Below are 13,647 nucleotides of genomic sequence, written 5' to 3'. Positions count from 1 at the left end.
TCATATTCTCATACTATATTTTATTGCTGTGTAATTTTCTTTCTGCCTTGAAATCATGCTTGGCCAAAATGTAATCATTTCACAGTGAGAATTTCTAGTGTGGAAAGTTGTTAATCTTTGCTTAAGACTTTTTTTTTTTATTAACTGAGAAACATAATACAAGCTGAAATTCCCAACAGCAGCTGTAGCAATTCAGCCAAAGACTGACTGAGAACTATAACCCAAAGTACATCCAATTACTATGGGATTAACACTGGATGTATTTTTAATTGACTTTCTTAATGTAGAAGGCATACAGCCCCACTGTTTTGGATTGCATGCTATTTTAATACTGCTGTGGCTAACCTAGTGTGATCAGCATAACCAACAGACTGAGATAAAGCTAAACAAGATTCCTAGTAGTTACAAAACTTTTCCTTTTTGGCCAGGATCACATTTTTCTCCTCGAATGCTCAAAACTCTGCACCCTCTATGCTAAAAGTTCATTCTGCTTTTTGACCTTGCTTTGGAAAAAAAAAATGAAACCTAAGAGAGGACTCTACTAAAATTGTGAAGGAAGGAAATATAAAGAGCCACTGCAGTTCTTTAACTACTATTATAATAATGAGAGAAAAAAGCCAACTGAAGGAGCCCAGCAGGTACACCAGCTTCAGTGTGACAGAGTGTGGGGACATAAAGATGGATGGTGAGCAGAACCTATAACTTGTTAGTTTTTCGACACTTCATCTGCTACAAATTCTGGCTTAGAAATGGATGTTCTTTGTGAAGAAAACATTTCTTTGAGTTCAAGTACGAACTCCTTAATGCAAGTAAATGATGACACAAGGCTCTACAATAACGACTTTAACTCCAGAGAAGCTAACACTTCGGATGCATTTAACTGGACAGTGGACTCAGAAAATAGAACCAACCTTTCCTGTGAGGGCTGTCTCTCACCACCATGCTTCTCCTTACTTCATCTCCAGGAAAAAAACTGGTCTGCTTTGTTGACAGCTGTAGTGATTATTCTAACCATTGCTGGAAACATACTCGTCATCATGGCAGTGTCTCTAGAGAAAAAGCTGCAGAACGCCACCAACTATTTCCTGATGTCACTTGCCATAGCTGATATGCTGCTGGGTTTCCTTGTCATGCCCGTGTCCATGCTAACCATCCTATATGGTGAGTGGTGTTAGTTTCCCAAATGTACCCACTAGTAATAAAGAGCATGTGCATGTCATTTGCAGATGAGCGGGGACTCAGGGGACAAAGTAAAGACAAAGCTTTGTTAATAGACAAGTGTCTACCATGTTACACTAGTTACTTAAACTTTACTCTTAAAATGGGGTTGCACATAAAAAAACAGGCAACCTATTATCTGTGATCATTAGAGAATTTTGTGCTTTGAAACATGTACATTTTACGTAGAAATGATTATAAATGCCCTCGATACGGTCATAAAGCAATAACTTATCTTGATTTTCACTCCATATTCCCAAATATTCCAGCCTTCAGGACAGAACAGTTTTCTTTTTGTTATACAGTTTTCAGCACTTCTAATAGAATGGTAAAACCTTTCCACTTACTTTAGAACGTTTGCTGAGAAAACTTTAGCAGTGTGGTGCGTTAAATGTTAAAATATGCAGTCCCCATTAGAATAAATGAATTACTCCAGTTTTAATTGTTCCCTGCCCAGAGAAGCTAATTGAGAAGTGTGACTTTGAATTACACCCTCAATTCTTTAGAAATGCACATGCAGAAATTCCTCCAGTCTGGTGTAGAGGAGGGTGGAAAACAAATGGGAAGAGATTAATCATGCTTTCTTCTCAGCAGAGTTTTGAAAGAGTCAAATCTCTCAGCAAGTCAGCAAACACTGGGGCGACTTCAGCTGGGAGCAGAATGTGATATTCTTTCCAAATTATGAGTAATACACCCAGATTTGTCCTTTTAAAGAAAGAGAGAGAATATCGAGACTGCTGACACAAGCACATCAGCAGTCACCCAGAACTAGTAACAGGTTATGAGCGCTGTCTTTAAAAGGGGATTTTCTGGCCAAATCTTAGGGGCTAAAAAATAAATAAATAAATACCAACCGAACCCTGAGAATTGGGAAGAGGAAAGATGAGAAATGCAGAGCAGGCGCCGATTTGCTGCACAGGGTCAGTAATGCTCTTTGCAAAACCAGTCCCCCAGCCCCCCGCCCCTTCCTCGCTCAACTACTCAAATGTCACACCCAGATGATTTCATTAAATTGCCTGTCATTTCCCAGACGTTCTGGAGAGGTCTTCGCTTCCTAAAACTCCACCCTGCTCAAAGGCAGACTCCAGGAGTCGGGGATGACGCTCACAGGGCCTGTCAGGGAACATAAACCGCGGAGCAAGGGTGGGGATGACCCCAAGCGGCAGGTGCGGGGCAGGCACCGGCTAGCTGGGTTAGAAAGCAGGGACGCGCCCCCTGGCGGCAGCCTCTCCGCGCACAGCCGGTCCCTGCTCCCCAGCTGAATCCCTCCCCGGACTGGCGAGGCAATACTCCTTCCTTATCCCCACTGCGGAAACCCAGACAAAGGCCTGTGGCTGCCTCCTTACAGAGAAAACTCCTCTAAGAGCCAACATCAGTTCCGACCAGGCAGAGCATGGCTCCTTACCCGCCTCCTCCTCCCGGGGCACAGCTGAGGAAAGTCTCTAGTTTTAGCTCAAGCTCTTTGCAAATAATCAGAGTGAAAGACACTAAGTTAAGCTTCTATCCTGCAACCTTTACTTACTCGTGGTGGCATTTTAGTAGAGTTTGTTTGCTAACGGAGAGTTCGTTCAGTTTTGTGGATCTGGATTATTGTGAAGAAAAGGCGGTCTTTATAATTTTGCTTCTCACGTGCACACAGATCTAACACCATTGCTCATACCGTTACCAAAACTAATTAAGGTTTATATAACCATTTAGTCCCCTTCAAAAACCAAACAAAAACAGGGCCCTTTGCTTATGTCCATAAGGCATACCTATCTTCCTAATATAACAGATGACTTCCTTCAGAGATTCTCCAGTGGAAACCGCTGGAGAGCTTTACATGTTTGGGACCCGACTCTGTCCATTCCCACTGGGCCTCAGGACTTCCCCAAAGCTCCCCAGCTGATTCTAATGTGCAGCCAAGAGTGAGAACCACTATCCTAAGCAGCGGTTGCCAAAGCGGGGTCCCTGGCCAGCACATTAGCACCGCCTGGAGAACTTGGAAATGCAAATTCCTCACTGAAGACTGACAATCAGAACCTCCAGACGTGGGGTCCAGCAGACCCATTTTAAGAAGCCACCAAGGAGATTATGATGCTCACTAACATTTGAGAACCACCAGGCTGAAACAATTCTCAGGACAAGAACATCATGCTTTTCTTCACTTTGCTCCTCCCCCAACACACACATCCTAAATTTGAGTTTAACCCCTAAAGCATTATTAGGTAATTATTTTTCATTTTTATAAGTAAAGACATATTCTCAATCTAGATTTTAAATCATTTATTCATTCACACCAATAGCATGTATTGAGAGACTACCAAATGCCATCACAGGGTAAGACTGAGCAGTTACAATAATGACTAAGGACTGGGCCTTATCTCAGGGAACCTAGAATGTGTAAAAGGTATGTGAATAAGTAACAACAGTACAGTATACTATGAGATGCTTCAGTAGAGGAGCCCAAAACACATCGTAACTTATGATCTAAGTAATTTAAGAAAGATAGAAAAAGAAAGAGAAGGAAGGAGGGAGAGAAAGAAAAAGGAAGGAAGGAAGGAAGGAAGGAAGGAAGGAAGGAAGGAAGGAAGGAAGGAAGAGAGAGAGAGAGAGAGAAAGAGAGAAAGAGAGAAAGAAAGAGAGAAAGAGAGAAAGAGAGAAAGAAAGAAAGAAAGAAAGAAAGAAAGAAAGAAAGAAAGAAAGAAAGAGAGAAAGAGAGAAAGAAAGAGAGAAAGAAAGAGAAAGAAAGAGAGAAAGAAAGAGAGAAAGAAAGAGAGAAAGAAAGAGAGAAAGAAAGAGAGAAAGAAAGAAAGAAAGAAAGAAAGAAAGAAAGAAAGAAAGAAAGAAAGAAAGAAAGAAAGAAAGAAAGAAAGAAAGAAAAAGTTCCCCAAAGAGAACCTGAGTTCACCCTAACATATTGGCATAATTCCAGCCAAAAGAAATTTTCAAACCTGTGTTCATCAGCCAATGAAATCTTACAGTAGTTAACTACAGTATTTATCAGGCTTTTCTGAAGTATTGAAAATATCTTAAATTCCCCTTTGCTGCCACTTGTGCCTTTCCCCGGGATGGAAACTGTTGCAGCAGCGTATAATCCACACACCAAAAGCAGCACGAGGCTGTTTACTGACACTAAGCTTCTGCATTGTAGGTTACCGGTGGCCTCTGCCTAGCAAGCTCTGCGCAGTCTGGATTTACCTGGATGTGCTCTTCTCTACGGCCTCCATCATGCACCTCTGCGCCATCTCGCTGGACCGCTATGTTGCTATCCAGAACCCCATTCATCACAGCCGCTTCAATTCCAGGACTAAAGCATTTCTGAAAATAATTGCTGTCTGGACCATATCAGTAGGTAAGTGGTCTGTTTGAAATGACAGTTCATGCCTTTCAAGACTCGTTCTGCTTTGTGGCACTGAAAACTGACATCCTGAATCTATTGTTTTGTTTGTTGCAAGGTATGTTACAACTTAGTAATGATCAGATTTGCTTTAGGAAAGAAAAATCTATTCATATCACTGACTGATAACATAAATTTGTATTGCATTGCACAGATAAGAAAGTATACACCAATTGTCAAAATCAGGAATAACTATTCTGTAGCCACCACTGAAAACTTTTTCCCCATCTCACACTTTCACATTCATTACTCGAAATCTTGAGTTTCCCAGAGACCTCAATGTTTATAGTCTCTGGCCTTGTAGTCAGTATAAGAATACAGAGCCCCATACTGGAGAATACGAAATTTCTGACGGTAGAGAAGGTAGCAGGTACTGTGACTTAGAAGGAAAAGATGAGGACAAAGGAAGGTGACAGGACTTGCTAATAGTGTTTTAGCCTGCCCAGGGCCTCTACAACCCTTCCTCCTTTTATGACACCACACACCAGAGGATTTCAACCCACTTCACTGAGGTTGATTACACACATTCACCTACAGCCAGTATTGATCTTCTGTCACACACCTAACAAAAAGGAAAGCCCAAATAATAGAAGCTAAAGGGGTGGTTCCCAGGCAGCTAAGTCAATTGTACTTGTCACCTCAGAAGGCTTGGTTGGTAACCAAAGATTCTTTGCAATTTGTTTTAAAGTTGCAAAGCTTTGCAGGCAGAAATGCCATGACTGCTAACGGCTGTGTGGTATCTACTAACATGGGAGACTATGGGATTGATGGCAGATTTGCATCAAGGACTGGAGTGAGTTTACCCACAGCTTTGTAATAAAAATGCAAATTAATAATAGTAAACACGATATGTTATCTTGTATTTCAGTTCCTATTGTTTGCCTTGCTGCTTAAGATGTAATCTGGATAGTAGGTAGCTCCATTCTATAGTGAAGAAATTGGGATTCAAAAAGGGAAATTACCTGTGCAAGGCCCACCTTAGCACAGCAAAGATTTTGTTCAGTTATGATGGAAACACAAGTTGCTTTTCTATGATTTTCAAAATTTTGAAAAGTTTTATCTATTTTCCAGACTGAGAGAGAGAAAAGATCTTGTGCTTATTTGACGGATTAGGGAAGCAGAGCAGAGAGGTTTTGTGGCTTGCTGTGTCACCTCCAACTAGCAACAGGGTTAGGACTTTACACTCTCAGCACCAAGCCCTGGGGAGCTATATATGCAGCTAAATATACTTCCTTCCTTAGGAAATAGTTTTTGCTCTCAAAATATTTTTTTGGTTTCTGGGCCTGTGGAATCTTGAACTCATTCTACAAGGAGCAAGAGAATGAAGGATAGTGGTTCTCAGTCCCAGCTGCACATAAGAAGCCCTGGGGAGCATACTAGGTCCATAGTAGGTCAGGGTGATTCTTAGATATAGCCAGTGTTCAGGACCACTGAGACAGACTGTCAAAGACGGAGTTTCAATTAGTTTTAGAATTTCCACTTGATTCTTTTTATAGATCCCAGTTCTTTGAAATATTTCCCCATGTTTTCATCTGTTTTCTTAAATATTAGTCGCAGGTATCTGGATATCTGAGTTACCCAGGGATTGCTATTTTCTGGGATCATTTTCCCTCTTGGTTCTGTCAGTCAGTATGTTTAGTAATTCTTTTTTTAATTGAATACTGAACATTATGTAAAAAAAATGTGGATACTCTGCTGCTGTTCTTTTTCTTCAGAGAGGAGTCTTTCAGCTTTAGCAGGCAATTAGAATGGGTCCGCTTATTCCGCTTATTCCGGTCAGGGACTGAGTTTATTTTAGGCTGTGTTTTGTAAACACTGTTTTTTGTTTTTTGTTTTTTTCAGTTTACCCTTACACCTAGGGTCTATTCTGGAACTTCGTGACCTAACATGAAAGCCTGAAGTGTTCTCCATTTTGGAGAGCTCTGAATTCCAATTGTTGTCTCTTCAGCACCCTTAAGACTGCTGCTAACTCTTTAGCTACTCAGCCTCTCAGTCTGTCCCTCTAACGAATTGGTAAATGCCTTGGCATTTGCTCTTCCTTTTACTCAAGAATCTTAACCCCTGAAATCCTGACTGCTTTTTTAGCTCTAATCCCCTGAGACAAAGTTTTGGGCCTAGAATTCCGCTTTATTTGATATAATATTACCATACCTGCTCATGGTTGGAAACTCTCCAGTATATATTTTCTAATCTCTTCATTTTTTTATGTCTTTGTTCCTTTGTTTTATGTACATTTTCACAAATAACTTACAGGTGGATTTTTTTTAAAAAAACAAAATCTGACAGTCTCTGACTCTTGATAATGAAATTTAGCTTTTCTACATTACTGTGACAAAGAACATAATCTGTTTTATTCCTTTTATTTTATTTTACATTTATCATAGATTTTTCTTTGTAATAGCTCATCTTTTTTCCCCCCATCTCATGTGTCCCACTTGCACAGTGTCTTCTTCATCCCTTTAGCTCCATTTCACTTAATTTGCATTTCTACTTGGCTTTTCCATTCCTTTCACGGTTACAGTCTCATCCCAAATAGTCATCATTACACTGATTTCTAGTATTATATATAAAATAAATAATAATCTCACTAAATTGTTTTATTTCCTCATTCACCACTCGTCCCAATTCACAGGTTTTAGATTTTTCCATAATTTTAAAATAATCTAGTGGTGTAATAGATCTTTTCAAGTCAAAAAATGCAGACATCATAAAGAAACATATAGATGCAGCTGACTACATGAGAAATTCTAAGTTTTATATAGCTAAAATCAATATAAGCAAAGTCAAAAGAAAAATATTTCAGTATATATGAATAACAGACCTTAACATACAAAGAACACCTATATTTTGATTTAAAAAAAAAAAAGACAAACAATTTAAAAGGAAAATAAACTATATGAACAGACCATTTACAGAAACATAACTTGAAATGGACAGTAAAGCTCATGAAAAAACATTTAGCCTCTTTAACAGTCATGGAAATGTAATCTAAAACAATAATGCAACACCATTTTTTACCCATGTAATTAGCAAAATTAAAATGAGTGAAAACACCCAGTGTGCTTTGGGATATTGTGCCCTATGGTGTGTACTCTCAAAACCTGTTTGTATGAATATGAATTTTTTGTTCTTGAACAATCTAGCAAAAGTTATTAAAATTTGACGTACCAGTCTCACTTGAGAGAATCTGTTCTACAGAAAAATAAAAGTACATGTAAGAATCTTTAATACAACAATTTTGGGGAATATCATAAAATTGGAAAAGTTGATTTATGGTTGGATATATTGTTTTTATCTAAATTATGGAATATTTTGCAGCTGTCGAAAATATGGAGTTGGGGTTATTTGATATTCAACTGGAAGAATATCCATACTGTTAAGTGCAAAAATCAAGTTTCGGAGTGGTATGCATGGTCTGAGCCCATTCTGGTAAAATAATAATACTAATAATATACGAAGATAAATATGTATTCGCACTGAGAAACTGTGGAAAGACGTCACACTTGTCAGGAAGGTAAAATTAGAAAGAATGGCATGATTGTTATATTTTCCCTTATATACCTCTGTATAGTTTTGTCACAAATATGATGATAATGATAGTGTTTTGGATGATCAAGAGTGAAACAGTTACACCTGCATTGTGAGAGAGAAGGCTTCATGCAGGAGATGGCTGACCTTCAAAATTTGCTAGGATCTAATGCATGGCAATTTTAGTAACCAACATCGCAGATTACTTAAATTTCCTTGCACCAGTTATTTCTGAGATTGGCTGCTTCTTCCCCGCTGCTTACTGCCACTAGTTTGGTCACTTTACTTTTGCCAAGGCTTCCATCTAGTTCTGAGGAAAATGAATATACTTATAAATCAATTGCATTTTCTATTTGTGAGCTTCTTTGAGTAAAGCAGTGATGACAGAAAAGACTGAAGCATTAGATTAAGAATGATCTTAAGATTCATTTTCCCTTTGTAAATCCAATTCCCATGATCAGAGGTAATCATAACTTTACTACAATATGTAAAATGAGCAAACCCTTACTCATGGTGATTGCCTTGCTGATGTCGTATAAGAAAATAGATGCTACCTATTCTTCAAACATCTTTAGCAAGTAAAGGCATAGATCAGATTTTTTTTTAAGTGAAAATTACTATTTTCACATTGTCATTTTTTAACAGGCAAGCAAAGGCATCAATTTAAATTTTCTTATACTTATTTCATTTCAGAAATATATTTGCAGCTCACAGAGTAATTTAGAAGTATCATGAGTCTAAATAGAATGATTTTTTTCCCCTCAAGGCTAATCATGACCACATGTTTTCTGAACTGTTACTTTTAAAATAGTAAAAAAAGCAAGCTGTGTCACATTTATTCGGGGCCTATACCTCCCAAATTGTGACAATTGTGCATAAATCCTAAACTGAATGTTTAGGTCATTGGGTCCAAGATCTGGCCTTCGAGCAAGTTAAAAACTCACCTTCCTACCAAGACAGGGTAAATTTATAAAGAAGCTTTGAGGGACAATGAAAATAATGTATCTCACTATAGTTTTAGTTAGTAGTTTATTATTATTATTATTATTATAAGGTCATTTCAATATTAAGTAAATAAATATAGTGTTTGTGTCAACATTATTTGAACTCTTTTCTGTAAGTTTCTTGGTCTTTCCCTAACATAAATTAGGGGAAATTTTTGTCTGTGTTTCAGACTCTATGTATTCCCACTGTTACTTGTCACTTAACATTGCTTATGGTGCTTTTTCCCCACATGGATTTTTATTTTTATGTAATCTTTATTTATAAATGTTCTTTCTCCTTTATGACTTCTGAATTTTTATCATTACTAAAATTGCCTTTCCCACTACAAAGTTACAAAAGAATTCTTCCACATTTTCTTCCATTACTTTTATGGTTTTTTACTTTGTACATTTAAATCTTTAAACCAGTTAGAATTTAATCTGTGATTTAGTTTTATTTTTTCTATATAGCTACTTATGTCAATACCACTTATTTCCCTATTTGGTTTGATATGCTACCTTTATCATATACTGAATTCCCATATATATTTATATACTTTCAATTGAGGATATATAATTATGGCTTTTATTATCTCTCAGATATAGTATTCTCTTATTGTTCTTCTTTTTTAGATGCTTTCTGACCATTTTCATTTATATGAGTTTTAGAAACTCAGCTTCTATCAGCTTCTATCTAGTTCCAGGGGGAAAAAAATAATTACCTTTTTATAGAGATTGCATATAACTTTCTAAAGCAACTTTTTAGATCTTTTTCCTGCCATATCTGTGTACTTTTCTTTGGTCCTGTGTTTCTACTTTTTTGGTGTATGTTTGTAAGCAGCCTCAAATTCTGTATGGAATGAAGTGAATCTATATAGATAAATAAAACTACTGAAAATTTTAGCACTTAGGGTTTAAAATATCACATGCACATTTAGGTCCAAGAGGAATGATAATGAAATATGGATGTTTAATTTTTCTATCATACCAAACCTTCTAAAAAATTGTTTAGAAAAATACAAAATAAATCAACATAATAAAAATAGGCTCAGAACCAGATGGTGTTTCCTTGGCCTCTCTGCAGAGGCACAATCCCAGCTCCACTGCCTGAAACAAAGTATCCGAGGAGCCCACTTGGGACTCTCTCCTCTGGAAGCAGACAGGTTTATGCCCACCCCCCTTATTGCCAGGAGTTAGCCTAAGAAATGAGTTTTTAAGACTCATCAAGCAACCAGGACAGAAAAGAACCAGGTGACCTGTTCTCTGCCCCACTGCTTGGAGATCACATGGTAGGTAAGCACCTACCAAGATACAGAAGGAACCTTGCGAAGTCTAACTTGCCTTTCCCTCAGTTTCTCTATCTTCACATTTTCTCTCCTGGGTGAAATGAAATTTCCTCCCCTTTTTTCTCTTTCGTTTTGCCCCTGCCACACTGTGTTGTCGTACCCAGAGGTCCAGAAGGGAGCTCTGGCTGCCATCCTAGCTTGCAGGTGAGTAGGCCAGTGTCCAGGAACAAGGATGCTCACAGCCATGTGTAGAGAAGCTGCTGTCCTTCCCTAGAGTATTACAGCACCAGAGAGCTGCCAGATGGTCAGCCATACTGTCACTGTACAGAAAACAAAGCCTTTGCAGGGCCACTATTCACCCACTCCACCTCCTTCTCTTGTTCTTTGAGTGCAGCAGTCTTTTCCCTTTCTGCCCAAAGGTGCAGGAAAATTTAGAGACATTCCCCCTGCCTAACCAGCTCCTCTCATATTTAGGAACATAACGTCACGGAACATGTCCTTGGTTGTCCTTCAGGATGCTCGCCTATGGGCAAGAGACTATTTAATGGCCCGGGCAGCTCAGAGCCTGCCAGTGTGACAGCTGACTTCTCTCTGCATGGCAGACTCTAGCCATAGCTATGGGACCACAGCCTCAATAAAACAGCAGTTAGTAGCATACACTCTCCATGGGCACTGGAAAATGGTGAGAAAAATTAATAAATGAACCAATGATAAGAAATGAATGATCTATCCTTTGTCAGTCTGTTGATCTGGACTGCCTTACAACTGAGTTTCTTGGCTCTTTTGCTCATTATTCTTTAAAGTAGGAGGAAGAAGAGGAAGGAGGAAAGGACTGGGACATGTGCTGCTTCTGGCCATTTAAAACAGAGGACTAGCATGCACATACTTGCCTCTCCTGCCCTTGGGCTATGTCAGGAACCTGCAGGCTATGGAGGCTTCTGCCTCCTCCAAATCTATCCATTGCTTCAAGGCCAGAAGGTAGGAAATTTCACCGTCAGGAGCTATGGCAGATCATCTAATCAATTTGTTATCACCAGCACCCTTAAAGTCTCAGTATCTGCTCCATCACTGGTTTACCAAGACCCCCACCCTGAATCGTCCTGACAACCAGCCTTGACTGTTGTTGTCCTCATGTAACCTAGAGCCGCTGGAAAAGTAGCACTCTGCAAATCGAACGGCACCAAGTATCTGTGGTTTCTAACTTCGCCTGGACTCTCATCATTGCTATTAATCCTTTGGTGTGTCTTCAGTGGATTTTTTTCAGATCTTTTTCCTATTTAAGTCTTCTTTTCAATCTCAGATTGCTGTTCTCTAATCAGATGTTCTTATCCCCTTCTTCTCTAAGAAAAGGGCATCAAGCACAACTCCCCTTCTTTGTCTACTTCTACTTTCCATTTCCACTTTTAATTTTCAGTTTCCAAATGTTCTTCTGTATGTACTTTGACTCTACTTTGCATCCTTTCTCCAAAAAAATCTTCCTTGATTCCTCCCTATTCATCTCTCTCCATTTTATATTAATTCCCCCTAAAAGTTCTAACCTTGTTTGCTCTAGTTTATCAAGTCTCATTCAGACCTCAAACAAAGCACCATCTGGCTCTGACCTCCCTCTATTTCACTGTGCTTCCTAAGATCGCCAAAGCCTTCCTGATTTCCATTCAGATCCAAAAGACTATTTATTTCCATTTTAATAATGTACTCAAGTAATACATGAGTACATTCTCAATTTGAGAATCAGCTCAGATGATAGAGAATACAAACTGAAGTTGTCCTTTATCCATCCCTGCCTCTCCAGACCAGCACCCACAATCATTGTGCTAACCTTGAACCTCACTGTTACTGGCCAATGCAGAGCATAAGCAGGAGAAGAGGAAGTATTCCCAAGAAAAGCTCCTTCAGATTTCATCCCGTTGAGAGTGCCCCTCAGTCTCCCTCTCCTCTATATTCTATGACTGTGTTTGCATTTCAAGCTGTCTCTCCAAACCCTACTGACCTTTGCTGCAGTTTTCTTTTATTTGTTTCGGCCTTTTCTTCAAGTTCTGTTTCTCTTTAAACCAGGTCTCTTCTACAATCTGTAATAGAAGATTCTTCCATCATTTGTAAAATATTAATGAGACAAGACTTTTTTTTTCTTTTCATGGGCTGTTATAATTTATTCTGATCAATGTGTTTTATCTTTTTTAATCATTAAATGGAATTTTAGGAGTAAGGTGTACAGACACATTCTTGGATACTATCTTGATCCAACAGAAAAAAAGTCTATGTATATATGTGTGCATATATGTTTTTTGTCGCTCCTTATTATCCTTCTATGCATTTATTTAATTCTGCAGGTTGAGCTCTCCTCTTCAAAACTGGCAGCTTCCTCAACTCCTACTCTCCCTCTCTGATCTTTCTCTGATGCGTTTGTAGTCTCCATTTCCTCTTATTCCTTAAATAGTAGTATTCTCTAGGGACCTATTCTCTACCTTCTCACTTTTTATTCTCCATGCCTTTGCTGAGTTATTTCCTTTTTCATGGATTCAGCTATTAGAAAAACACTAGTGAACTAATCAATCTATATTCTAACTCACACTGTTCCCCAGGGCTTCAGACTTCTGCATCCAACTGTGTAATAGACACTTCTAGCCAGAAGTCTCACAAGAACCTCAATCTCATCAGATCAAAACCTGTGCTCATTGTCTGCCATTTCTCCTCCTGAAATCTTTATCTTAGAATATGGCATTAATATCTACTCAGTCACTAGACCCTCAGGATTGATTCCTCACCTCCACAGCCAAGCAAGTGACTAGTCTTTTGGTTTTTACTTGCTAGCTATTTCATAAATCACTCTTATCTTTTCATCCAGCCTTCACCATCTCTCTTCTGTGTTACTGTAAACATCTTCCTGTCTGCAGGCTTTTTGCTGTCATTCTCTACCTTATCACTGAAGTCAACCATATGACATGCATATTTAATTTTGCTGCCAGTAGATTACAGATCCTTAAATGAGAGACAAGGCCCTTGTAAATATGGTCCCTGCCAATACTTCTGTTTCATCTCCTGCCATACTTTGCTTCACGTTTTATTCTCCAGCTACAATAAGTTGCCCATAATTCCCATGTCATTTCATTTTCTTTTACATCTTCTGCTTCAAATGCTCTCTCATCTTCTTGCCTGGCTAATTTTTACTTTCCTTTTGTCATCACCTCCTCCAGGAAGCCTTCTCCACTTCTCTCTTCTCTCTAAGGATTAGATACTTGCCCCTGCTTTAATT

At 38.7% G+C, this 13,647-nt stretch overlaps 1 protein-coding gene across 1 annotated transcript in view; it reads left to right on the top strand.

Annotated features, from left to right (window-relative positions):
• Window positions 1-670: 670 nt before the first annotated feature.
• The window catches only part of HTR2A (5-hydroxytryptamine receptor 2A), a 70,462-nt gene continuing 57,485 nt past the window's right edge, over window positions 671-13,647 (top strand). Inside the window, exons 1-2 of the mRNA XM_011372026.1 lie at window positions 671-1,161; window positions 4,352-4,552. Coding sequence (XP_011370328.1) covers window positions 750-1,161; window positions 4,352-4,552 — 613 coding nt within the window. The 5' untranslated portion in view covers window positions 671-749. The remainder of the gene's footprint in view (window positions 1,162-4,351; window positions 4,553-13,647) is intronic.

This window comes from Pteropus vampyrus, unplaced genomic scaffold, assembly GCF_000151845.1.
Source record: "Pteropus vampyrus isolate Shadow unplaced genomic scaffold, Pvam_2.0 Scaffold198, whole genome shotgun sequence".
In the NCBI taxonomy this organism is placed as follows: domain Eukaryota; kingdom Metazoa; phylum Chordata; class Mammalia; order Chiroptera; family Pteropodidae; genus Pteropus; species Pteropus vampyrus.
Note: the sequence above shows the minus strand (reverse complement) of the source record. Positions and strands in the feature narration are given on the sequence as shown.